The following is a 27199-nucleotide window of genomic DNA, read 5'->3' on the forward strand; positions in this document are numbered from 1 at the left end:
CATAGGGAAGTTGAATCTAAAGGTCGACGACTACAAGGATCAAGAGTCTTTCTTACTAGCTTCACTTGAAGGATGCGATGTTATCTTGGGAATGCCTTGGCACTACAAGATGCATCCCATTCCTGACTATGTTCAGAAAACCTTATCTTTTGCTCATAAAGGAAAGGAGTATCTTGTACTTGCAGATGCAAGTGATTGGCGTATTCCTATCGCCAACCACATTGCCATCAAGAAAGAAATGAAAAAGTGTGTTTCAACGTACTTGATTTTTGCAAGAGAGAGAGATGTGTCTGTTTCACAACTTTCTTCCTCTTTAGAGCAAAAAAGACTTAAGTTAATAGAAAGATATAAAGATTGTTTTGCAGATGAACTTCCAAATGAACTCCCACCTTCGCGACCTGAGGATCATACAATTGATTTGATCCCAGGAAGTTCTCCTCCAAATCAGCCCCCTTATCGAGTTAGTCTAATGCAGCAAGAGGAAATTCTCAAGCAGGTTAACGAACTTTTGGAGAAGGGCTTAATAAGGCCTAGTACTTCTCCATATTGTTCACCTGTCTTGCTAGTACAGAAAAAGGATGGCACATTCCGCATGTGCATAGACTATAGATCTCTAAACAAGATCACAATCAAGAATCGATTTCCAATCCCTCGGATTGACGACATTCTTGATAAGTTACAAGGAGCCAGTGTCTTTAGTCGTATAGACTTGAAGAGCGGTTATCATCAAATCCCCATAGCTCCTCAGGATGTGCATAAGACTTCATTTAGAACAACCTTCGGGTTGTATGAATTTCTAGTGATGCCTTTTGGGCTCACTAATGCACCAGCTACATTCAACAGAATGATGGATAGAATCTTCCACTCATACAGAAGCTTTACAGGCGTTTTCTTTGATGACGTCTTAATCTTCTCAGAGACGGAAGACGAACACTATAAGCATCTCGCCTTAGTGTTTGAAGAATTACGCAAACACAAATTATTTGTGAATGCTAAGAAGAGTGAGTTCTTTCTAAAAGAAATCCACTATTTGGGCCATATAGTATCTCACAACCAGGTAAGAATAGACCCTGATAAGATTCAAGCAGTTGTAGAATGGCCTACGCCAACTACAGTACATGAGGTACGAAGTTTCCTTGGCCTCTGTTCTTATTGTCGGCGTTTCATTCGAGCTTTTGCCGCGATAGCAGGTCCCCTCCATGACCTGACAAAGAAGCGGATTCCATTCCATTGGGGGTCTGGACAAAAACAAGCTTTCGAAAAGCTTAAGTATCTACTCAGTCACGGACCTATTCTCACCGTCCCTGATCTTCGCAAACCTTTCGAGGTATACTGCGATGCATCTGGAGACTGTGTAGGAGCAGTTTTGAACCAAGAGGGTCACGCGATAGCCTATGAAAGTCGGCGCCTTAAAGATGCAGAGTTGCATGCCTCCATATACGAAAAAGAGCTAATGGCAGTAATTCATGCTCTTTCCATTTGGAAACACTATCTATTAGGAGCTGATTTTATTATCAAGACAGATCATCAAAGTCTTCGCTACTTTCTCACACAGAGAAAGTTATGAGAAAAGCAGATGAGATGGGCCAACTTTCTTTCAATGTTTCATTTTCAGATTTTACACACTTTTGGAACAAAGAATGCAGTTGCAGATGCTCTCTCCAGGCGTCCAAAGATCAATGCACTAACAACAATTTATCATGAGGAACTAGAATCTCTCAGCGAGATGTATCCTCAAGATCCAGACTTCGCCACAATTTGGGCAGATCTTCAAGCTGGTCACTCAAAGCCACTTTATTCTATCAGGGATAATACACTCTATCGTCAACAAGCAATATGCATAGCTCAGCCCTTACGACAAAAGGTGATGGATGAAGCACATAATTCTCCTTATGCCGGGCATCGGGGAATTGCTTCCACCACTAGTGCCCTCGAAAGGTATTTCTTTTGGCCAACACTCCGTGCGGACATTGAAAAATATGTACGTGAGTGTTTAGTCTGCCAAAAGGTAAAATATGACAGACATAAAGTTTATGGCAAGCTTCAGCCGCTCCCTGTGCCTAACACGCCATGGGAAAGTATTGCCATGGATTTTATTACGGATCTTCCTCGATCCAAGAATGGAAATGATGCAATCTGGACTATAGTAGACAGATTCAGTAAGCAAGCCCATTTTCTTCCAGTAAAGAAGACGATCAAAGCTGATCACATGGCTAGAATATTATTAGCTCAGATTTTTAAACACCATGGATTGCCAAAGACTATTGTCAGCGATAGAGATCCCCGCATGACTAGTCTATTTTGGCAGGCATTGTTTGAAAACTTGGGAACTAAGCTTGATTTTTCATCAGCTTATCACCCTCAAACAGATGGTCAAAGCGAAATGGCTAATGCCACTGTTTTAGATCTCCTCAAGTGCTATGTTTCGGAACGACAATCCGAATGGGAACTGTACTTACCAATAGTTGAGTTTGCGTATAATAATACCATACATTCCTCAATTGGTAAAGCCCCCTTCAAAATTATTTACGGGAAGCCACTCTTACTTCCTATTATGGTGACCAAAGAAAACATCTTCGCTGCAGATGAATTTGTGCGCAATATTGATATTGCCCATCAACAAGTAAAACAAGTGATTCTTCGTACTCAAGAGCAACAGAAGAGAAAAGCAGACAAGCACAGAAGGAATCTCAATCTTGAAAAAGGACAATATGTCCTGCTTCGGTTTGAGAAAGCTAGATTGAAAAAGCGGGTCGGCAAAGGGAAAGTTGTCAAACTTTCCCATAGATTCTACGGCCCTTTCAAAATTACAGATAAAGTCAATGATGTGACTTTCAGATTGGATTTACCTTATAATTGGCGAATCCATAATCCTTTTCATGTCAGTCTCCTCCGACCCTATGTTGGACCTCCTCCAGTGGCGCCCGTACAAGAAGATCCTCCAGAAGTCGAAGAGACCGAGGAAATCCTTCAACCTGAACAGATAATACACCACTCGTAGAGACAACTCAAGTCGGGGAGTCTACATCGAAAGTATTTAGTCAAGTTCAAGAATTACACTCCTTTAGATGCAAAGTGGATGACTGAGTCCGATCTCAAGGACTACCCTGACATCTTGCACAGTTATGTTGACGCTCTACAATTGAGGTCAACCTTTTAGAACCAAGAGGGATGTAACTAAGTCAGACTTTGTAAATAATTAATTTATTTACAAGAAAAGAATTATCTAATTAGTTGTGTGCACACCAGAATAGACCTAGCAGTTCTAAGGCCTCAGGTGAGCCTAAATGCAGGCCACAACACCTCAGAGGGACCTTAGCAGAAATTACCCTGAAGCCCTAGTGATTGGGAAATCGGGTCTTCAGAAAGGGGTAAGCAGTAGCCTCAGATTTTAGGCTCAGGAAAAATACGCGCGTCAGTACAAGCACATGAATGAGATGGGGTCCTTAGAACAGTGACCCTAAGGCTAATAAAGCTAATAAAGCCTTAGGGTAAGTTCCGTTAAATTAAATTTAACGGTCCGTGCCCCGGCAGGCGGCCAGACAAGTGTGAACAGGTAAAGGCGGTGCAGTGCAAGTGCGGCATTGCGCCGGCAGACCTTTGGTGTTCTCATAAAAGAATCATTGGTAGCATTTGTTAGTTAGTTGCACATTTTTAATTAATGAGCTAGAAGTTTTTAAAGTCAAAAGTTGAATGGTTTTTAAGTTTTTAAAGTAAGTGTGCCAAGTGGCACACTTACCAATGCAAACTAACTCTCTCTCACTCTCACTCTCACCCTCTCTCTCTTCCTAGCGCCCCCTCTCCCTGATGGCTATTTAGGAGCCCCCCTCCCCCATTTTCAGGGCTGGCAGTGCACCTACCCCTCCTAATGTGAGCGTGCTCTACGCGGTGGAGCCCTCCATTGAAGCTTGAGAGCAGCCCCTTGCGACATATGTGGTAGCCTTGTGCTCCCATTGTCAAGAACAAGGGATCTCACAGTCATAGACACCTTCTGGTGAAGTTTCATCGCGAGAAGCTGCCGTAGACGCTCTCTTAGCAGAGTGCGGCTGCTGTAATTCTCTGTTTTCAGCCCCTAATCACCTCGATTAGGGCTGTTTTCAGCAGATCAGTCATAGAAATTCTCTTCTCTCTCCTTATCGCAAGTCTACATCAAGTTTGGCGCGATTCCATCGCGAACAAGACCTCTGTTTCGGCATAGGGGTGTGCACAGGTAAGAATTTCAGGTTATGTGCAGAAAATTACAGCAAGCATGTGCGTGTGCATTTTGCTTGTTTCTCTTTTGTGTTCGATGCATGAATGAATGAGCATGAAGGCAACACATAACGGAAGATGGACTCTCCTCTGTGAGAGCTTCCGATGAGCTGTTTTGGAAGATAGACTCTTTTTGAGAGCTTCCAACCAGTCTCGCAGAAGATGGGAAATCCCCTAAGCAGAAAGAAAGTGGAAACACTTTCTCAGTCAGTAGTCAGAACAGAACAGAAGAAAGAATAGAGGACGGGCGTATGTCCCGTTCCTGTGCTTGTAAAGATTCTCCCTTAGTAATAAAGATATTCTCTTTATGGGGGGGGGACCAGCCCATCTTCTGGTCCCCAATGGAGTGTCAAGTTTTCTCTCTCCCTCTAATTCTCTTGAGTATTTGAAGTGCAATTAAACGTCAGTTTATGCTTCCGTATTTTTGTGACACTCTAAGGCGATTGCTTGGATTCTATGACGCATTGGTAAATCATCTTGAAATTTGAGCTTACTTGGTCATGGGTAGTACGCTACAGTGTTGTGGAATTATGCTCGTTTGCAGAGGCAAGAGCCTTTTGCACACGTAAAAGTTAAGGGACAGGTTGCAAGATGCTATGTGGTGAAGTTCAAGAACTATCCACCTATGGATGCAAAGTGGATGGAAGAGCATGAACTGTAAGAGTCACCAAATGTATTGTAGCTTTACCTTGCGGCCTTTGGGTTACAGCCTACGTATGCCCCAACCCAATGCCTGCAAAGGAGGGGTAATGATAGAGCTAGCACATCAAATGTACTCATGGATTCAGTGCAATAGCAGTGTACAGTTTGACAAAAGTATGAAGGTCTCATTCAGTCATTTGTACACATGTTTTGACAGTCTTTCTTGCGGATACATGCGATGATAAAAGGGTGCTTATCACACAAGATCATCTATGGCATGTATTTATGGTATGCAACCGAGGACGTTTGCGATTTCAAGAGGGGGGTATGTCACGGGGAGGTGGCAACTGTTAACTATGTCACGCGGACGTGGCAACTGCTAACTTTAGTTGTTGGTTTCTTTCCAAGGGGTTTTGTTTTCTTTTTGAGACCCTCTTCTTGAAGTAGCAAACGTTCGGACATTGCATGGCCAATGTGAACGGTAGTTTCACCCGCAGATGGGTAGTGGTCGGCACTGGAATTCGTATGGTAAGAGGATGTCTAGGCTCAGAGCAAGATCATATAGGTCTCCCCGTAGCACTTAGCAAGTTGGTGGATACTAGGAAGTGAACTCAATAAAGGCATAAAGTCAAGGTGGGATCACCAACAGAAAGTATCTGACAGTTGGGCCATATTGCACTTTTGGATGCGGTCCCAATGAGGATAGATGGTCAGAAGACCAGCGAGAGCCTGACGGAAGCATCTCCTAAAAATTAGGGAACTGCTATTTTGGGCCGTGAAATGTGGTCGTGTCATTACCTTCGGTATAACCAAGGGAATATTTTATTACTTTGTTGCAAAGTCAACTGATGCACTAGTTGAGAGATTTTTAAGCAGGAAACCCAATGCGGGGAAATTGCATGTATGAGTGCCAAGTGGTACTTTTTGGTCAATTTACCAAGCCTGGGAGAACAGAACCCGTAACTGACTTTTGGGAGCAGTTTTGGAGGCTGTTAACTTTGACTTTCAGCCATTTCTCTCCATTTTTGAGCTTCCCAAGACTTTGCGTGGGTCCAAGGAGCTCATTTTCAGCATTGGAAGGCATCAGATGCGTGTTTACAAGTCTGCTTTGTTGCGTTTTCAGCGATACGCAGGTTTTGGCAGCCATGGAAATCTTCCCCTTTTTGCATCTATTTGTTCACAGATGCATTACAAGTTAAGGGTAGAAGAGGGGGCGCTCGATTTATGCTTGGGGGATGCTTCATTGAGAACCTGTCACAAGTTAAGAGCTATGGAGTGCTTTCTTTCCCTCTCATGTACAGTGTGGTGCTAGGAGTGATGCCCTGCACACTACACACTGCTCTCTCTCCCCCCTACGTGCAGTTATGTGATGCCCCACAAGAGGGCTCTTCATTTGACTGATGTACAGTTGTGTGGGTTCATGCTTTTGTGCTGAGGCAAGAGCCTCCTTGAGCAGGAACAGGGGTAGCTAACTGCTACTCCAAAGCAGGCACCGGTGAGGGTCATAACCTCACCGTACAGGTGCGTTTTCAGTGCTGTGTATGCGCTGTAAATTGACTGTTTTTCAGCCATAAGGACGCCAGAACCATTGGGAATAGTGCCCCTCTTGCAGAGGATAGTTAAGGAACTGTTCGGGGCTGAAAACAGGGCAAAAAGCAGTAAATACAGCGTGCTGAATTTACTGTTTTTGGGCAAGAATCAGAGGGTTTATGCCAGTGGAAGTGAGTTTCAGCAAGGGAATTGGTTTCGCGCAAGTTTTGGGGTTGTTATGCTATCGAAATTTGGCCAAACACGTGGTATCTAGCTGGATACATTTAAAGAATTCCCAAGACTCTACTTTGTAATTTACCCTCTGAAAGAATAAAGAAATACCGGAAAGGGCTCCAATTTTGGGGCCTACAGGTTGTTGGCGTCTGCTCGGGGTATTCTAGCTTCCGAGCCGTGTGTGATTAAGTGTTAATTCCCGTCGCAGGTTTCCTTTGCAAAGTGCTATGTGTGTGTGTCTAAAGTAAAGAATTTCGGGTGAAAGCCAACGTCTACCACCCCACGGGCCGGTTTCAGTGATCTTGTGGCGGGCAACTTGTAGTAGGGCTACAGTGTCACTAGCACAGGACATGCAGTTAGTTACTGTTGTTCTGGAGTTCACACTGGAGGGACTCTCACCTGGGCAGTGATACGGGTGGTGGTCTAGTGGACGTTGTGGCCAGATCACCACCACCACATTTTGGAGATAGACTTAGCTGGACTGGGATATTTTGCTAGTCGTTGGTGGCTCTTTATGGTTGTATATATGTGTAGTTGGTTCTAGTGGTCGTACACTTCATCTACTTTCTATCGTCTAGCGTCTTGAGTCTTGTGTCTTGTGTCCAGCACTGCACATCTGCACTCTCCCTGCACATTGGAGCCTTGACACCCCCAATGTACCTGTGAGTCCTGGACTTGGAGCTGAGCGTGCTGCCAGCCAGCGTCTATACTAGTTCCATGAGCTAGTCGAGTTCCATGGTGTTCTGAGTCTATTGTGTGTCTCTGAGTTGCTCGCTCCATTGTTGTGTGATGTTTTCTTTCGGTTGGCGCGAGGTTTCATGCATATTGCACTGAGGAGCACCCACTGTAGGGCGCACGACACTTTTCTTGCTACACCTCTCTCTCGCTCTTTCTCTCATCATTACTTCGACTCTCTCTATCAGAGCTACATCTCTATACACTAATCTATCCTTGCCTATAGCAGATCTCCTTGTGTCCGCCTAGACCTACCTATCCACATTGAGAGAAGTCTTTCTCCATTAAGTTCTATTCACTCTGAGGAAGGAACCCCCATCAACAACGCAAAGTTTCATGTACTAATGCAGGGTTAGCAAGAAGGATTGTAATTGTGTGATTGCTTATTTCCGTCTAATCTCTGGATACGGTTGCATCTCAATTCTAAACACACATAACACGTGCATGCGAGCACACAGGCATGTGTGAAGGTACGCATACCTACATACATGCATTTATATATGTGTATATAAATGCACTCTTATACTTTTGACTTCATAGCAGGTGCCACTTACCAAAGTTAATTCCCTCAAGGAAAAGTTGCAATCATTTTTGCCCACAACTGTACCCATAGTTTGTACGGAGATGGTACCGCATTCTCTGGTTCACATTAAAAAAGACAGTACCAGGTGCATTGGCAAGGGTGGAGTCAGAAAAGGGCCCAACTTGTCAGCTCCATTGAGTGTTCTAAAGAGTTCCAATGTGCTATGTATTTCTGGTATTGGCTGCCCAGAATCTTTAATGTTGACTCTACAGCAGGTTTTTACTTATTTTGTTTTAGCTTTAAGTTACTTGTAAAGTATATGATTTTTCCGTTAGTGCATAATAACAATTTGTCATTTTAGTTGGGAGTTCTCTTCATAGAGCGAATGGACTTTCCTGATCACCACCATTTCAAAGTAAAGGTCAGTAAGCTTTCTGTCAAGGGGTTTTCTTAGTAACTAATGTATTGATGGGCTTCCTTGTATTTGATACTTTTGCTGAAAGGCAACAGAGAATAAATTTAGGTTTGACGGTTGGTTTAATCGGCTTCATGTGCAATTCAAAAGACCAGTGGGCTAGTATAACCAAAAAATGACTTGTCTTAAAAGCACCCACAACTCTAGGGCCCTTGCTTGCAGTATCTTCTCAATGAGAGGCATGCATCTCTAAGGATGCTGTATGCCTCCTAAATGGCATTCCATTGAACTCTTGGTAATGACCACAAAGGAGATTGTATTGGCTTTTTGCCATAAGGTTTTGGCCATAAACCTGGCAGAGAGTAGTTTATGGCAAATGTTATACTTGTTGTGGCTGTTTGAGTTGCTTGTAGTAATTTTTCTCAGGAAGACACCTCAGGGCATAATAAGTTTGATTACAAAGCAACAACGTTGTTCACGTTTGATGTACGGGACAACTTGTACGTTCTGGAGAGCCTTATCCATGAGACACAGACTGGTTTTGTCAGGGACCATAGTATCCTTGACAATATCACCTTTTGGGAGGCGTCCGTCTCAGAGGAGAGGATCTTGTGATACTCCTCGACTTTCAGAAGGCGTACGATAGAGTTGACTGGGACTTTTTACGGCGGATGGGGTTCTCAGATGCATGGATCAGGGGAGTGTCAGCTCTTTACAAACAAGCACACAGTTAGGTGCTCTTGGTAGGGGAGAGAGGGGAGCGTTTCTTGCTTTCACGCTCGGTTCGTCAGGGCTGCCCTCTTCCTGTTTCTCTTCTATGCTGAGGCGATGAGCCGATTTATGACATCACAGCAGGCTGGTCTACGTGGTTTGCAGCTGCCTATTCGGGGCGAGGAGCTCTTGGATGCTGAGTTTGCTGATGACTCAGGTTTGTTTTTGGAGGGCTGCGAAGCCAACTTGCACAGGTGTGAGGCCAGCTGAAGCGGCTGATCAGGAACTTCTTGTGGACAGGAGAAGACACATAGACAGCTAAGGCCAAGGTCTCTTGGCAGGTCATTACTTTATTTTGCTCTTAGGGAGGGTTGGGATCATAGACTCAGCACGACAGAGCAGAGCCCTCCTTGGGAAGCTGGTGGTCAGAGGTCTTCTCCCAAGGACAGAGCCATGGAAGGAGTTGTTGCTTCACAGTATTCAGGCCCGAGTCCCCTAGACAGGCGGCCCCTGGAGGCCTTCCACCCGCTGGATCTTTACAGAGTTGCGTAGAGTAGGCCTAAGCATGAGGTGGAGGGATCGCATGTACTGAGTTTACTTCGGTCCTGGGAGTAGCTGCGGGGGGCCTTGAGCAGCATCAGCCGCCCACATGCATTGAGGAGCGCTTGAGGCAGCCACTTGTTTGGAACCCCTTGGTCAGTACACAGCGAGATCACTTGGTTGGTAGCAGGCCTCACGTCTCTTGGGGGTCCATGGCAGAGGGTCCAGCCCGTACTTTTGACGACTGGCTGTAGTTCTCAGTTCTTCCGGAGGAGATGCAGGACATTCAACTACGTGGCATGAAGGGTGCACAGAGCACGTGCCGGGACATTACAAAGGCTATCCTTGCAGAGCGGCACACCCCTCTGGAGTCGGCAACACCCCGCTGTATGGGGGCCTTCATGCGACTGGAGGTCCTCATCTCAGTCAGAGCCTGTACAGCCATAAGGTCTTGTAGTTTCGTCGATGTATAGGGAGAGGGCAGACTCCAGAGCATCTCTACTGAGGCACCTAGCCGATTCATGATTATCCAAAAAATGCTTGACATAGCTTGCCAACCCCCCCTTGCCTGCTTAGTCATTCATGACAAGCAGAGGTTCTTAGGGTGAACAACTGCTTCATTTCATCCCCAGAAACCTCACTTACATTTTCAGATGTCTCCACATTGTCTCCCTCTATTGATAGCATCTCATCTGTCACAATTGTCATCAAACGTGCCAAGTATTTCTTTAATCTATAACCATTAACGCGATATTTATGTTGAGTACCACTCAAATCAGCTAACTGATATGTGCCATTATCAAACTTCTTGACAACAGTAAAAGGACCTTCCCATTTAAATTGAAACTTCTTCTGTAAGGTATTGTCCAACTTACTATTGTATTGCAACACCAAATCACCCTTTTCAATTTTCTTGTCCTCCACGCATTCATTGGCTTTTAGTTGAGCCTTCTTTGATACTTCTTCATAGTAGCTCAAAGCTAAAACTCTGTCCAATTGCAAACATTGTAAATCCAACAGTCTTTTACCGCCAAGCATTTGTTTTCTCTTTATCTCCCAATGACAATAACTTAAGTGCAAGAATTTCCACCTCAATTGGCAACAAAGCTTCCTTGCCAAAAACCAAGTGATAAGGAGAAAGTCCGGTGCTCGTTTTGATTGCAGTTATGTAGGCCCATAATGCGTATGGCAACTTTGAACCCCACGTTTTCCCATGTGTTTGGGTCATCTTTGTCAAGATCTTTACCAACTCTCCATTGAATCTCTCATTGAGACCATTGCATTGTGGATAATAAGGAGAACTATACCTGTGCTGTATATTGAGCTTTCGCATAAGAAATCAAACAACTCTCCTCTAAATCCTGGTCCTCTATCAGAAAGTAGCTCTAGTCAAATTTGCAGCATATATGCTCATAAACAAATTTCCCCATCTCTTTACTGGTAATTTGTTTGACAACCTTGGCTTCTGTCCATCGTGACAAATAATCTACTGTTGTCAAGATGTAAGCATTTCTTTTGCTAGTCATAGGTAAGGTTCCAATAGCATCAAGACCCCATTTTTCAAACACATCAAAAGCTAGAATTGTTTGTCGCAATTTGGGCTTTAAAATTCTCTTTCCCATCTTCTGACAAGGCAAACACGACTTGCACCAATGATGAACATCCCGCTGAATGCTTGGCCATACATAGCTCTCTTGCAAAATTTTATGCAACAGGACCTTCATGGCAAAATGGCCTCCACAAGATCCCTCATGATTTTCTACCAAAATCTTGTAAATTTCCTCTTTCCAGGACATACAATGCAAAACTAAATCACTTCCTTTCATGTAAAGCACATCATCAAGCATTTTGTATTTCCTGGATTTTCTTATAAACGCATACTTTTTGGAGGATGGTAAATCTTCAGGTAGGATACCTGTCAATAGAAAATCCATCTCCTTTGATAAGACTTTTCTTCCATGATATAAAGGAGCATCTGTCTTTAGCACACACACACACAAGTGATCATTTCTTGGGCAGCATCATGAGCTTCTTCATTTTGAGACCTCTCAATATGCTGCAAACTCCATGCTTCAAGCTTTTTAAGTAACGCTTTCACTTTGAAGCATAAATTCTTCAGTTTAGGATTCTTATTCTTCCACACTCCCAATACTTGCTTTACGATCAACAAGGCATCTCCTTTGATCTGCAAGCGTCTAATTCCCGATTGTAAGCAAATATGCAAACCACCTTCAAGAGCCATGTATTCTGCTTCATTGTTACTCTTTCATCAAGTTTCAGCCCTTGTTTTCTTACAAGTTTCCCTTGTGCATCATATATGACAATGCCTCCTGAAGCTGCATCATGACTTCTTCGGTAAGAACCATTGAAGTATAACAGTGAAGCATCAGAGATGGCAAGAGTCTCGACTTTCTTCTTCCGCACCACCTCTTATTTAACCAAAACAGGAGTGCCTTTATAAGTGAGTAAATCTGCCAGGGTAGCTCGAGTACTCTCCTCCACCAAAAAGGTGAACTGAAACTCCTGGAGCTCAATAACCCATCTCATCACTGTTTTTGATATATTTGAATTATTGAACAGTTAGGGAAGCAATGAATAACTGGTAAGAAAGGTGAATGACTTTTGCAGCAAGTAGTGTCTGGATCTCCTACAAGCATAAACCATACTGGTCATCACCAATTCAATTTCAGAAAAATCTCTTTCATGAGGAGTCTTCACTTTGCTAGCATAATGAAATATACTGAGATTCCTTCCCCTTTTGCCCCAATGGCATCATCTCCCACTGATGGGTTAACATAAAATTCCTTTTCCCGGTCAGGAGCTTGCATAATAGTTAACGTACTCAAAACCTCTTTTAACTTTGTCAAAAACATCAGCACAATCACGAGACCATTCCAAGAGATCATTCTTAACTGTTTGCTGCAATGGATACAATAGTTGTGATGCCAAAGGTATGAAACGAAACAGATATTTAACCTTTTGTATGAAAGTGGCCAACTGTTTGGTATCTTTTCGAGGTGACAGTAACAACAAAGCCTCCACTTTCTCTGGATTTGCTTCAATTGCATTTCTGAAATCACATGCCCGAGAAGCTTCACTTGTGGCTGTGCCAAATGACATTTCTTAGGATTGAGCTGACCCCCGCATTTATCATACCTTGCAAAAGTCATTTCAAGTTTTTGAACATGCTCTTTCCTTGAACTGTATACACAAAAATCATCGATGAACCCTTTGACAAACTTCCCAAGGAAGGATCCAATCCACTTTCCTTTCAAAAGCTCCAGGCTCATTTGTCAACCCAAAAGGAAGGCATCAAATGCAGAAACAACTCCATGGCGTGATAAAAGTAGTTTTTTTTTGGTCTTCAGGAGCAAGGATAAGCTGAAAGTATCCTGAATACTCATCAAAACTAGCTACTACATCTAGCAATTGATCAATAAAAGGCAAAGGGTAAGGATCTTTCTTGGTTATTGCATTTAGTGGCTTGTAATCAACACAAACTCTCCAACGCCCATCTTTCTTTGGGGTGACTACTACAGGGCTCACCCATTTAGCATTATCCACTGGCACAATGAACCCTGCATCCAAAAGCTTATCCACTTCTTCTTTTCAAGCATTCATTTGTTCCTTACCCATCCTTCTTAATTTCTGCCGTATTGGCTTTGCCCCTTCAACTAACTCGATCTTCACAGGATCCCCAACAAAACCCCTTATTTCTTGATATGAGGTGATGAAAAGATATGAAAATCTGTCCAACATTGCTAAGTACTCCCTTCTTTCTCCTTGTATCAAATCAGTACTCAATATATTTTGGATCAACTCTGTCTTTACTGGCAGTTCTTGTTTAGGTTGTATCAACTCTTCAAGTTGCTCTAAACGGCTTGAAGCATTTATATTCCCTGATATTTGCAACACTTTACTAATTTCTTTCTGTTCCTCATCCAACAGCAAGAATGACACTTCATCCTCATCACTTGAACTCGAAGTCGTGCTGCTTACTGTGTCTTCAAAACTATCATCACTAGTAGTTTCAGACTCATCATTTTCACTCACATCTTCAAGTGCCATAGGTTGTTTGGTAGTCATATCAAACACTCTCTTTTCACCCTTCTTGCCATGCACACCGATTGTGCCCTTGCCCCAATCTTGCACGACACCAACAGCTCTCAACGAAGGTCGTCCCAAAATGAGAGGAAAGGCTCCCAGACCAGCTGGCATAACATGAAAGTTCACCATAACCTTCACGTTAAAGACTTCGACTTCCAAATTCTTGATCATTCCCAAACATTTCACTTTGGCATGGTTTGCTAGTCGAATCCGAAACCCAGAGCTTATGCATGTAATGAGACCCAGTCTCTCGCACATGACTGTGTGATCACACAAACTTGAGCACTTCCATCAATGTAGGATTCTCCCATGCCCACACCTTTGTGCCAAGCGTTCACCACAGGACAGATGTCGGGTAACTCTCCCACAGACAACACTCTAACTTGTCCATGCTTCGGCTCTCTTTTTGGATTCACTAATGACTTCCACTGCCTTTTAAGTTTGGGCACCATATTCATCAACTGTCCAAAAGTACAATCTATTTTCCTTCCAATCAGGTCTTTCTTTAAACCGTAAGCTGTTTGGCCTTCTCCTAAAGGCAAATCTACCACTTCAAATCGTGTACGAGGCTTTCTCTTTCTCTTGGCTTTCGCATCTTCACCCTCCTCCTCCTTCCCTTTCTTTCTGCTAGGCCCTGGTGCTGCATAACCTTCCCTCTCTCTTTTGCCTACTGGCAACACATCTGCGTCTTTCTTTTCGACTCGCACAATACCCACATGACCACCAGAGGTTGAGGCTTGATTTTCCTGTCCCGTACCTTGATCTCTCCGTATATCCAATGCATAATCATTAGCTTTGTTAGGAATCTGCTGAGGAAGTGGAAACATATCCCCTCCCATCCTTACTGGCTTTGAACAATAAGTGCTAATATGACCAAGTTCACCACAATTATAACAAGTGGGGATGAACCTCCCCTGTGGCTCAAAGCCGCCTTGTCCACGACCAGCATTCGCATTAGGTTGAGCTTCACATGCCTGAGCCATTCCTCTACTACGCCCACGTCCACGACCCCGACCACCTCCACCACCAAGAACACTAAGTCGTAATTCTTGCATCACGGTCATCATGTCTTGCATATTTCGTTGTAACTGTTCGGTATTAGCAGCCCTTTGAATAGGTTGGCCTCGAGTTTCTGCCTGATTCTCCTCCTTTGGGCTACCATCATTTTGCTCGGGACCGCTTTTCCATATTCATTAAGTCTTTGAGCTTTCCATTCTCTCTCTCTGGCAATGGCGATTGCCTCCTCGAAGATGGCGGGCCTTTTCAACTCAACTTTGAACTTCAGACTTTCTTTTAGGTTTGCCACAAAACGGTTCTTCTTTAACATGGATGGAGGGATCTCGTTTCCCAAAGCCCGGGCCCATTTATCCCATAAACGGGTTAACTGCATGACAAAATCATCAACACTTTGATTAGCCCTCTAAGTGTATCCCAGAATTTCATGCCAAACTTCATCAGGTACTTCAATGGATCGGTATTGTGCCAGGAAAGCTTTCTTTACACGATTGTAGTCCAAAACCACCCCTGGATTTTGTGCCTACATCAACTCCTCAAAATTGTGTAACCAAACTTTTGCCTCATCTTGTAAACTATATTGCAGCAGCCGCAACAATTTAGCTTGGTCTAGTATATTGCGCAGGAAGCAATTGACTTCCAACTTTTTAATAAACGTCTGTGCATTCTCATTAGGCAATCCATGAAACTGTGGGAACTCGTCTGCCATGTTTGATTGCCACAAAAACACTTACATGTGACGTCGAAAACTCAAGGAATGTCACTCCAGTACTTAATCCACCTCACACTGGGTAACCCGGCCCCCAGTGCTTGGCTTCACAAAACCTCACGACCCTCCAAAGGCTGCAATCCAATTATACGACCGTCTCAAGTGCTGTCCACAATTTGCACATACATAGGCAACGGTTGTCCATAAGGACCCACATCCCTTTTACATTCACTGTTTGCATAATAGACATATTTCACAGGAATTGGAGCATAGGAGCACTTGCTCCTCCGTGGGGGCACCAAAACGATGTTAGCGTGCAAACAAGAAGGAAAATGAGAACCTCTATAGCCTTGCACACACCACACCGTCGGAAGGAAACACCATAAAGTTGCGGAAAACGCCTATGTCGAACACGTGTAAAGTCGGGTGAGAAACAGCCCTAACCCAAACCATGATTAAAATTGATGAAAATCAAGACCATAAAGATGAAGCTTGTGCCGTGTAGACCTCCGTAGAGTATCCATATGCTTGATTTCGACAACAGAAGAAAGAGTTACAAGCTTTTGAAGTTAGGGTATCTCTCAAAAGCTCCAAAAAAGCTAGCCTTTGTTAGGAAAAAGGGTGTGCAGAGGATTGCAGCTATTAAAGGGGGATTTTTTGGCTCTTATCCCAAAGGATTTTCTCTCTCCTCTTAGCCGACATGGTTCTCTCCTTGGGCACTTTTTAATTGGTCCAATTTTGGCCTTTTTTGGTTGAAAAATGAGATGTTGGTGACTATTTGACCAAGGAATGGGGTGGGGGCAAGTGTCCGGGGACCAAAAAGGTGGCCAGGCGCTTGTCGAGGCAATGGGAACTCACAATGGACGCCCCCTCTCTCCCCCAACACCCACGAGCCCCATTAGCAAGACAAGAGAGCTCCAATTTCCCCTTTGATACAACCTTAGGGGGTACCCACTCCCCCCCTTATACCCTCCAATTTCCACTTTCTTCCCCTCATGTGGGATTACTCCATTGCCACTTGGCAACTCTCCCCAAGCTTCCCAACTTCCCCAAAAATTCCCAGCTTCTCCCAAAGCATGAGAGGACTTCTCGACAATTTTCCCCGAGGCATACCTTGCTGCTCCGGTCACCGACGCACCGCAACACATGGCTCGAAGTCCATCACCTCGGCCGCAATCACCTTTTAAGTTGAGACCGCCCGCTTCGGATGCTCATAACTCCTGATGTACAAGTCCGATTCACAAGCTATAAAGCACCGCCAAAACACTTATTACAAACCATATTTTGGAGTCTCAAACAACCCAAAACATCAGATTCAAGCTTGGCAAAATCACACCTTTGGACATGAATTTTTACAAGACGACTTCCAAAACTTGCAGGGCTATGTACACATATATACATGAGGCTAGTGGGCAAGCTTTTTGGCATGACTTAGTGACTTCATGATTATCCAAAAAATGCATGACAACGGCTCTTAGTGCACTCCCCCGTGGTAGCTGTCCAGGTAAGGATGGCTTGACTCCTAGTTTTTCTTGGAGTACTGGGACTTGCTTGGCCCAGATCTCAGTAGTGCTTTTCAGTACATTTTGCACAGAGGAGAGATGCCTGCCAACATGAGTGAGGGCCTGATCTATTTCATTCCCAAGGAGGGTGGCTCCTTGGATGAGATTCGACAGTGGCGCCCCATCACCATCCTCAACTCAGCCTACAAAATTCTTGCCAAGGCTCTGAGTTTGAAGATTCAGAGTTGACTGGGACTTTCTGGAGGGCGCTCTACGCAAGATGGGCTTCTCAGATGCTTGGATTACAGGGGTGTCAGCTTTGTACAGGCAGACACACCGTCAGGTACTTTTGTCAGGAGGTAGAGGTGATCGCTTCACGCTCACACATTCGGTCAGATAGGGCTGCCCTCTTGCCCCCTTCCTCTTCCTGTTCTATGCTGAGGCGATGAGCAGGTATTTGGTGTTGCAGCAGGTTGGTTTACGTGGCTTAGCACTCCCTATTCAGGGAGATGAGCTATTGGACGCTGAGTTTGCAGACGATTCAACCTTGTACTTGGATGGCCAGGAGGCCAACCTTCACAGGTGTGAGCAGACTCTTGAGACTTTCTGTTGCGCATCTGGCGCATTGATCAACTGGAGAAAGACAGTGGCTTTCTCAGTTGGTAGTGCTCCTATGCCTGATTGGATGCCGGGTGAGGGTTTGAGGTGGATTCCCCCAAGGACTACAGTTCGATACTTGGGTTGTCAGGTTGGTTTGGACTTGTCTCCCGAGCAACAGATTGCTCCCCTCCTCCTGTCTATCAGGAGGAAGTTGTTACACTGGAGCTTCGCACGACTTTCTCTGGCAGGCAGAGTTGTAGTGGCCAACCAGGTGTTGTTGGCTACTACGTGGTACATCACTTCTTGCTGGATCTTTTGGGGTTCTTTCATCAGTCAGGTAGAGAGGCTGATCAGGAACTTCCTTTGGTCAGGGCGTGACACTCGGCTAGCCCGGGCCAAAGTGGCTTGGCAGGTTATTACTCTTCCTTGTTCTCAGGGAGGGCTTGGGATCATAGACCCAGCACAACAAAGCAGAGCCCTTCTTGGGAAGTTCATCGTCAGAGGACTTCTTCCAAGGGAGGAGACCTGGAAGGATTCTTGCTGCAGCGGCTTCGTGCTAGGGTGCCTCTGGCTGGAGGCCCCTGGCGACCTTTGACCAGACGGATTTTCACAGAGATTCACAGAGTTGGCTTGAGCAGGAGACTGGAGGACCGCTTCGCTGTGAGTTTGCTCCGATCTTGGGAGCATCTACGGCGAGGCTTGGAGCAGCGTCAACCTACTTGCACGGAGGAGCGCGTGAGACAGCCCCTTTTTTGGAACCCGATGATTAGCAGAGGCCACTTGGATGGTAGTCGGCCTCATGTTTCGTGGGGTCCCCTGGCAGAGGGTCCAACACTCTCCCTAGGTGATTGTTTACAGTTTTTAGGCTTGTTTGAGGAGCTTCAGGGCTTTCAGCTACAGGGCATGAGAGGGGTGCAGAGCATGTGTCAGGACATCTCAGAGGCAGTACCAGCTGAGTGGCTCACATCTCTCGAGTCAGCAGCGCCCAGATGGATGGGACCTTCACGCGACTGGAGGTCCTCATCTCAGTTTGGGCTTGCTTAGAGACTGTACGCTCCGTGTTTTTCGAGATACATGGTGAGGGATGTTTACACTGAGTTGCAGTAGAGGCCCCACAGGTTGCAGAGTGCTGTTTTCAGAGGATCCGAGTGGTGTGCCTCTGTGGGAGGACTTGTGTCATCGATCCTGACCTAGCAGCTCTAGAGACTGGACACTGGAGACTGTTGGCTTGAGAGAGTTGTCCACCGGCACGAGTACAGTGGGATCTTGCAGAGTGGCTTTGGGGGGACCCTTTCTTCTGTGCAGACCACCCAGGTGTCCCTTTCTTTCAGTACACTGTTCGCCTGGGACATCACATACTGGCAACACAGAGAGAGGCTCGTCCTGTTGCAGCACGTCACTGGCAGGAGGAGGGTCTCACAACTGAGTTCTTGGCGGCTTTTTGGGAGAGGTTGTGGGACTCTAGACAGCCGAGACGAGTCACTTTGTTCCAGTGGTTGGTTGCACACAGAGCTACAGCAGTTGGGAGTTGGCTTGTTCATAGGGGTCTCTCGGCCGAATGTGCAGCTTGTGACCATCTTGTGGAGAGTCAACGTCACTGTCTTTGGGACTGTCCTTTGGCACAGCAGGTATGGCTTTGTGTTCTTCGGTTGATGCTAGCTCTTTCCACAGCTCGGCAGTACACTTGGGGCGTAGTTGCTTGGTCCACTCTCACGGGCCCGGCACTTCAGTTTGAGCTGTCTTCCACCAGCAGGGTGATAGTGATGCAGGGGGGTCGACCTACACTCCAGCCTGCCACGGAGCTTACTCCACAAGAGTGGCGCAGTGAGAGAGAGGAGTGCTGGGAGCTCATCAGTGGCTTGACACTCTGCTTCATCTGGCGGGCCCGTTGCCTCCGCATCTTCGAGGCTCGCCCTATACCACCAACAAAGACTGTTCGGGATCTTTGGCTAGAGCTGATCCATACTCTCAGAGGACAGCTCGAGAGACTCTAGGGCAGCTTTGACAGCATGCGGGTGCACAGAGAGGCTTTCCTTTGACTCTGGCGTCCGAGGCCTTTCTTCACCATGGTCCAGGGTGTACTCAGATGGCATTACTGTCCACTTGTGTGGCTTTTCCCTCCTCCCATCTCCTGATTTAGCCTCATTCTACATATGCTATTTTTTCATTGGGAGTCGCCCATCATGATTGTTGTAGCCCTCTCTAGCAGAGGTGGTTGTAGCCCCATGGGCAGTTTCATTAACTAATAGAAGGATCTTTTTCTCGGAAATTTCTTTTCCGGCGATGCTGACTGCTCAGCGAAAGTAACTGATAACTTAGAATAAGCTCACGAACTCATACTTCGAGAGAGAAAACTGTTTCTGGAGCGGGTTTCGGCTCGAGAGTCAGGGAATCGGGAATTATGACGAATTCCGGCTCGAGTAGGTGTGATTCCAGAGCAACGAGGACGTGGCAACTGCTAACCTTAGTTGTTGGTTTCTTTCCAATGATTTTTGTTTTATTTTTGAGACCCTCTTTTTGAAGTAGCAAACGGTCGGACATTGTATGGCCAATGTGAACGGTAGTTTCACCCGCAGACGGGAAGCAGTCGGCACTGGAATTCATATAGTAAGAGGATGTTTAGGCTTAGAGCAAGATCATGTAGGTTCCCCCGTGGCACTTAGCAAGTTGGTGGATACTAGGAAGTGAACTCAATAAAGGCATAAAGTCAAGTTGGGACTACCAACAGAAAGTATCCGACAATTGGGCCACATTGCACTTTTGGATGCGGTCCCAATGAGGATAGATGGTCAGATGACCAGTGGGAGCCCAACGGAAGCATCTCCTAAAAATTAGGGAACTGCTATTTTGGGCCATGAAATGTGTTCGCGTCATTACCTTCGGTATGACCAAGGGAACATTTAACAACTTTGCCGCGCAGTCAACTGGGCAACCAGTCGGGAGATTTTTAGGCGGCAACCCGGAAACGGGAAAATGTTTGTAAACGCGCCAAGTGGCACATTCTTGTGCACTTTCCTCTTGCATCAAGAAGTGGCGCTGATTTTTAAGCTGGGAGAGGCCTCATTTTGCAATTGTCACAGGTTAAGAGCTATGGAGTGCTTCCTTTCCACTCTATGTACAATGTGGTGCTAGGAGTGATGCCCTGCACACTGCACACTGCTCTCTCTCTCCCCTACGTGCAGTTATGTGATGCCCCACAAGAGGGCTCTTCATTTGACTAATCTACAATTGTGTGGGTTCATGCACGATTGCCAAGGCAAGAGCCTCTTGCACAGGTATTGGATTAGCTAGTTGCTAATCCTCTGTAGGTACAGGTGAATTCGGAGAGGTTTCACCTGAGAATCTCGTTCAATTCAAAGGGCAAGTAGCCTTACAGGTGCGGGAGCTCGAGGACTTGCTACGGATGCGACCGGCTCGCGAAACGGAGCCCAAAACAGGGAATTACAGCCTGCTGTGTATTTTGGCAGGTTTAGGGTTTCGGCCCTAAACAGTCCCTAATACCCCCAAGAGGTCCGGGGACGCGAGCGGACTGCTGTGGCGGTGATCTGGCGCATTTTCGGGGCAGAAAACAGAGAATTCAGTGTGCTGCAGATTTTTGCCAGGTTTTGCAAAGTGTCCGTATGCTTCGGGAAAGTCATCTATTGCGTGGGGATACTGTCTGTGAAGCATCCCAGTACAGTCATGTTGCCGAAATCGGGCCAGAACAGGTGGATTTCAGCCCGGATTATGTGGGACAGCTCGTAGGAAATCACAGGTGTTATTCCTCTGTTAAGGTATAAAGAAATACTGAAAGGGGCACCAATTTTGGGGCCTACAGGTTGTCGGCGTCTGCTCGGAGCATCCTAGCTTCCGAGCCGTGTGTGTTCTTAAGTGTTAATTCCCGTCACAAGTTTCCTTTGCACGTTCTCTCTGCGTGGATCTAAAGTAAAGAATTTCGGGTGAAAGCCAAAGCCTACTTCCCCACGGGCCGGTTTCAAGTTTCCGTTGCCGGGACATCAATCACTTTTTCCTCAAGAAGTGAGCCTCGGTTGTTTTGGGTAAAGACAGAGTACAGGAACGCGGGATTACACTATGGCCGACAAAGGGAAGGGCATTATGGAACAGGGTTCCTCTTCGAAGGACATGCAGGAAACTCCTATGGTCTTCGAGATTGGCAAGAGCTCACGGCCATGTCAGACTGTACCTCCTGTTGATGTGAATGTCCCTCCAGTAGTATAGGGCTTTATGACTGGACAACTTGAGGATGATGCGTTCAGGACTCAGTCAGTTGCTGCGGTGAATGTCTTTTCGCAACTGGTGAAAAATCCAAGGTTTATGGAGTTCTTGCAAGCGCCACCAGTGCAACAGCAAAATAGGTAACCTACACCGCGTACAGAGCTTGTTGAGGCTCAAGCCCAAGTACTTCATGCGACTCAGCAGGATAGAGAACACTCGCATGTTGCGGAGTCAAGGGCTCCAAAATAGGTTCCTCGCGTGCTTGAACAGGTGGCTAGAACGCCTATTCCACAGGTTATGCCAGTTCAGCCCGCCACCTGTCAGAGCCCGCATGCTGTCTTGAATGGACAGGGAACTGGGTACTGGGCAATGCACCCCGCACCCAGTTTTTCCACCACCCACGGTACATCATGGGTATTTCGGGGGTGGATCAGTGTTTCAAAGTATGGCTGGTTATGCGCCTGGAAGTCAGCCGTACATGCCAGGAAAAGTGTTCAGGGGTATGCAAGGCATGATGCCAAACCCCATATATGGTAGTATCGGCATGTAGCAAGGTTTTCAGTGCAACCAAGGCCAGTTTGGGGTGCCACACAGGGTCATTTTGGCATGGTTGGTTTATTTGGACAGCAGCCAGATATCGCACCTCTGACGCAAAATGTTAATGGCCAAGATGTGCCGATCATGCCTACTACAGTGCCCATGTTGTAGACCATTCCTTATGACAACTGGGGGCACTGGAAAAGCCGAAAGCTTATACAGAAGGTGGTGCAGCTGTAAAGTTCAGCACTTTCAGTGGCTTCGAGGATAAAGAAAAGGCTCTCACTTTCCTCCAGCTGTTTGCTACAGCTTATGTAGGAGGGAATTTTATAGAGGCCTCTAAGGTCAGGAAATCTGCCACTTTTTTAAAGGACAATGCGCTTACATGGTGGACGACATTGTTAATGCAAGGACAGGCACCCGCCACTTGGGTTTACTTCAAGCAAATGTTTGCATCTGCTTGGCTGTCAAATGAATTTGAAGCCGACGTCATGACAGATTGGCACCAACTTACTTCGGCTACATGCAAGAGCTTGGTGGAGTATAATCGGAGGTTTTGTAAAGCGTTACTCTCAGTGACCTCCAACAGATTTGTGCCATTGACAGAGCAGATAGAGCAGATAGAGAAGTACTGTTGTGGGCTGCCTAAAGGGCTTCGCGATTACTATACCAAGAACAGAGTGACTATCCTCACTCAGCTTATGGAAGTTGCTAACACTGGTCTTGCCTTGTTGAAAGGAGAGGACAATGGGTTTCCGAGCAACGAGAAAGGAGGGCAGCAAAAGAAAAATTCAGCGAAGAAGCCCTTTGTGAAAACGGCTCGTGAAGTGTCATAGGGGTCAGAAAAGGCCACCAAAGACAAGGATTCAACCGGGACTTGTGGAGCAGAGGCAAAGAAACAGAAAAGGAAGCCTTTTGTGCGCAAGTCGCTCGAGGAAAAGGTCCTAATGGCTGAAAATAAATGCTTTATATGCGAGCAGCCTTGTAACAACTGTCCACAAAGGAAAAGACCAGCTGACTCAAATGATAAAGAGGACCGGAAAGGCGAGAAGCCTAAACCCATGGCAGGTTTGGTGCCATATATGGTGGGTGACAGGCCCAATACAGATGCCAGTGAGTTATGCAGGGCATGGGGTAAAGTTAGGGATCAGACGACACTCTATCTTCTTTGACCCAGGTGCCAAAGCAAACTTTATCTCACCTGAGTTAGCTATGAAGCTGGGCATCAGGGCTGAAGAGATGGGATACACAGCACAGGCAGGGTTGGCATGTCCTAGCTACTCAGAGTGTGTTACTCCCATTATTGGAAAGCTGCGTCTGCATATTCAGTCATATGTAGACACTGAAGAATTTTATATCATGCCATTGGAAGGGTGCGATGTGCTACTTGGAATTCCGTGGATGTTCAGAGTGCATGGCGTGCTGGATGCCTTCGGCAAGACGATCACCCTTCAGCATAGGGGCAAAACTCATGTTTTGGATGTAAAGCTCAAAGGGGAGCCTGTCCCAATTGTATCTGCTTCTACTATCACTTCTGTAATAAAGAATCATCTTTCTGTGTACTTGATTTTTGCACGTGATGTCTCAGATAATTGCTAGTCAAATTTATCTGTGTTAGATAAAGAAAGGTTAGCATTTTTGCGAGAGTTTAATGACTGTTTCTCTGATTCATTACCGTCGCAATAGCCGCTGGAGAGACTTGAGGATCATCGGATAGATTTGTTGCGAGGGTGTAGCCCACCAAATAGACCTCCCTACAGGGTTAGCGCGGCGCAACAAAAAGAGATTAAGGGCCCGGTTGAGGAGTTATTAGAGAAGGGGTTGATTCAGCCTAGTTCTTCACCCTTTTGCTCCCCAATGCTCCTAGTGTAGAAAAAGGATGGCTCATGGCGCATGTGTATTGATTACCGTGCGTTGAATAAGAATACCATCAAGAATAGGTTTCCTATTTCTAGGATTGATGATATTCTCGATCATTTAGAGGGTGCTGCAATTTTCAGCAGGATAGACTTTAAGAGTGGCTACCGTCAGATTTGTATAAGGCCAGAGGATGTGTACAAGACTGTGTTCAGAACGACATTTGGTCTTTATGAGTTCCTAGTGATGCCGTTTGGGCTAACAAATGCTCTTGCCACGTTCAACAGAATGATGGACCGGATTTTCCGCTCACATCAACAGTTTGTTGGGACGGTCTTCATAGTCTATTCGAAGAATGAAGAGGAGCATAGCCGTAACCATTGTGTTCGAAGAGCTGCGCAGTCACAGGCTACTTGTCAATCCTAAGAAAAGTGAATTCTTCCTAGAAGAAATCCATTTTCTTGGCCACATAGTCTCAAAGGATGGTGTCAGAATGGATCCCGCAAAGGTCGAAGCTATTAAGACATGGCCAGACTTGAAGAGTGTGCACGATGTCAGAAGCTTTCTGGGATTGCGTTCCTTCTTGTAGAAGGTTTATCAGGAATTTTGCAGAGATAGCATCACCTCTTCACGCTTTGCAAAAGAAAGAGCAAGGAACGGCAAGATCAACGATGTGGCTTACAGGCTGAAATTGCTTGATGCGTGGAAGATTCATAATGCGTTTCATGTGAGTCTTCTAAGACCCTTCGTGGGTGATGTGCCAGAAGATATGCCAGATGAGGATCAGCCAAAAGTTGAGGAACTTAATGAGATCCTAGTACCTGAGCAAGTTTTGGCACATAAGGACAAAAAAGCTAAAGAACAGGTTGCAAGACGTTATTTGGTGAAGTTCAAAAACTATCTGCCTATGGATGCAAACTGGATGGAAGAGCATGAACCTTGAAGCCTTTGGGTTACAACCTACCTATGCCCCAACCCAACGTGTGCAAAGGAGGGATAATGATAGAGCTAGTACATCAAATGTACATATGAATTCAGTGTAATAGATGGAAATGACAAAAGTATGGAGGTCTCATTAAGTCATTTGTATCTGTGTTACGACCTTTCTTGCGGATACATGCGATGATAAAAGAGTGTTGATAGCACAAGATCATCAGTGACGTGTATTTATGGTATGCAATCGAGGACGTTTGCGATTTCAAGGGGGGGTATGTCACAGGGACGTGGCAGCTGTTAACTATGTCACGAGGACGTGGCAACTGCTAACCTTAGTTGTTGGTTTCTTTCCAATGATTCTTGTTTTATTTTTGAGACCCTCTTTTTGAAGCAGCAAACGGTCGGACATTGTATGGCCAATGTGAACGGTAGTTTCACCCGCAGACGGGAAGCGGTCGGCACTGGAATTCATATAGTAAGAGGATGTTTAGGCTTAGAGCAAGATCATGTAGGTTCCCCCATGGCACTTAGCAAGTTGGTGGATACTAGGAAGTGAACTCAATAAAGGCATAAAGTCAAGTTGGGACTACCAACAGAAAGTATCCGACAGTTGGGCCACATTGCACTTTTGGATGCGGTCCCAATGAGGATAGATGGTCAGATGACCAGTGGGAGCCCAACGGAAGCATCTCCTAAAAATTAGGGAACTGCTATTTTGGGCCATGAAATGTGTTCGCGTCATTACCTTCGGTATGACCAAGGGAACATTTAACAACTTTGCCGCGCAGTCAACTGGGCAACCAGTCGGGAGATTTTTAGGCGGCAACCCCGAAATGGGCAAAAGCTTGTAATCGCGCCAAGTGGTAAATTTTCATGCACTTGGCTCATTCAGAAAATTATGCGCTGAATTTTAAGCTGGGAAGAGGCCTCATTTGGTTTTTGTCACAGGTTAAGAGCTATGGAGTGCTTTCTTTCCCTCTCATGTACAGTGTGGTGCTAGGAGTGATGCCCTGCATGCTACACACTGCTCTCTCCCCCCCCCTACGTGCAGTTATGTGATGCCCCACAAGAGGGCTCTTCATTTGACTGATGTACAGCTGTGTGGGTTCACGCTTTTGTGCGGATGCAAGAGCCTCCTTGAGCAGGAATAGGGGTAGCTAACTGCTACTCCAATGCAGGCACCGGTGAGGGTCATACCCTCACCGTACAGGGGCGAAATCAACGCTGTTTATGCGTTGTAATTTGACTGTTTTTCAGCCATACGGACGCCAGAACACTTGGGAATCGTGCCCCACTGGCAAAGGACATCTAGGGGACTGTTTGGGGCTGAAAACAGGGCAAAAATCAGTAAATACAACGTGCTGAATTTACTGTTTTTGGGCAGGAATCAGAGGGTATACGTCAGTGGAAGTGAGTTCTAGCAGGGGAATTGGTTTCGTGCAAGTTTTGGGGCTGTTATGCTACCTAAATTTGGCCAAATCAAGTAGTATCTAGCGGGATACAGGTAAAGGATTCCCAGGACTCTACTTTGTAATTTACCCTCTCAAAGTATAAAGAAATACCGAAAGGGGCGCCAATTTTGGGGTCTATAGGTTGTCGGCGTCTGCTCCGGGCATTCTAGCTTCCGAGCCGTGTATATGCTTAGGTGTTAATTCCCATCACAGGTTCCCTTTGCACGTTCTCTCTGTGTATGTCTAAAGTAAAGAATTTCGGGTGAAAGCCAAAGCCTACTGCCCCATAGGTCGGTTTCACCTGCTTTCTGCATGCATCTTGCAGCTCTTGCTGAGGCTTTGTAGACAATAGATCATGCACGCATGTCCTCTGGCTCGAAAGCAACTGACCCGTCGGGCCTCCGCGACTGACCGACCTTGGCATGCGTATGCCTGGGCCTCACTGCCAAAGAAAGCGTCTGTCACTCTGTCACCCACCTGGGCCCTCTAAGATGCCTGTTGATGGAAAGCAAACTCATGGCGCTTCTCCTTTGTGCTAACGAGCTCTTGGTGAGCCTGCTCCTCCAACCAAGGATTGTCTGGATGCTGCTCCTGCATCCTCTGCAAGGAAGCAACGCCCCGTTGAAGACGCTGCTGCTCCTCTCTCGCTATAGCCAAGCGAGCCGAAGACTCCCAAAGAAAAGAGTCGAC

The 27199-nt window shown here is 45.8% G+C and overlaps 1 protein-coding gene across 6 annotated transcripts in view; it reads left to right on the forward strand.

Annotated features, from left to right (window-relative positions):
* Positions 1-27199, forward strand: part of LPXK (tetraacyldisaccharide 4'-kinase family protein) — a 70080-nt gene that overhangs the window by 39095 nt on the left and 3786 nt on the right. For 3 of the 6 annotated variants that reach the window (XM_086499278.1, XM_086499275.1, XM_086499279.1), the window contains exons 5-6: positions 7933-8190; positions 8277-8336. In XM_086499278.1, coding sequence (XP_086355404.1) covers positions 7933-8190; positions 8277-8336 — 318 coding nt within the window. The remainder of the gene's footprint in view (positions 1-7932; positions 8191-8276; positions 8337-27199) is intronic. The other 3 variants (XM_086499277.1, XM_086499276.1, XM_086499280.1) reach the window with 1 other exon arrangement.

The sequence above is a fragment of the Adiantum capillus-veneris genome, chromosome 24 (genome assembly GCF_014529385.1).
Source record: "Adiantum capillus-veneris isolate H3 chromosome 24, ASM1452938v2, whole genome shotgun sequence".
NCBI classification, from domain to species: domain Eukaryota; kingdom Viridiplantae; phylum Streptophyta; class Polypodiopsida; order Polypodiales; family Pteridaceae; genus Adiantum; species Adiantum capillus-veneris.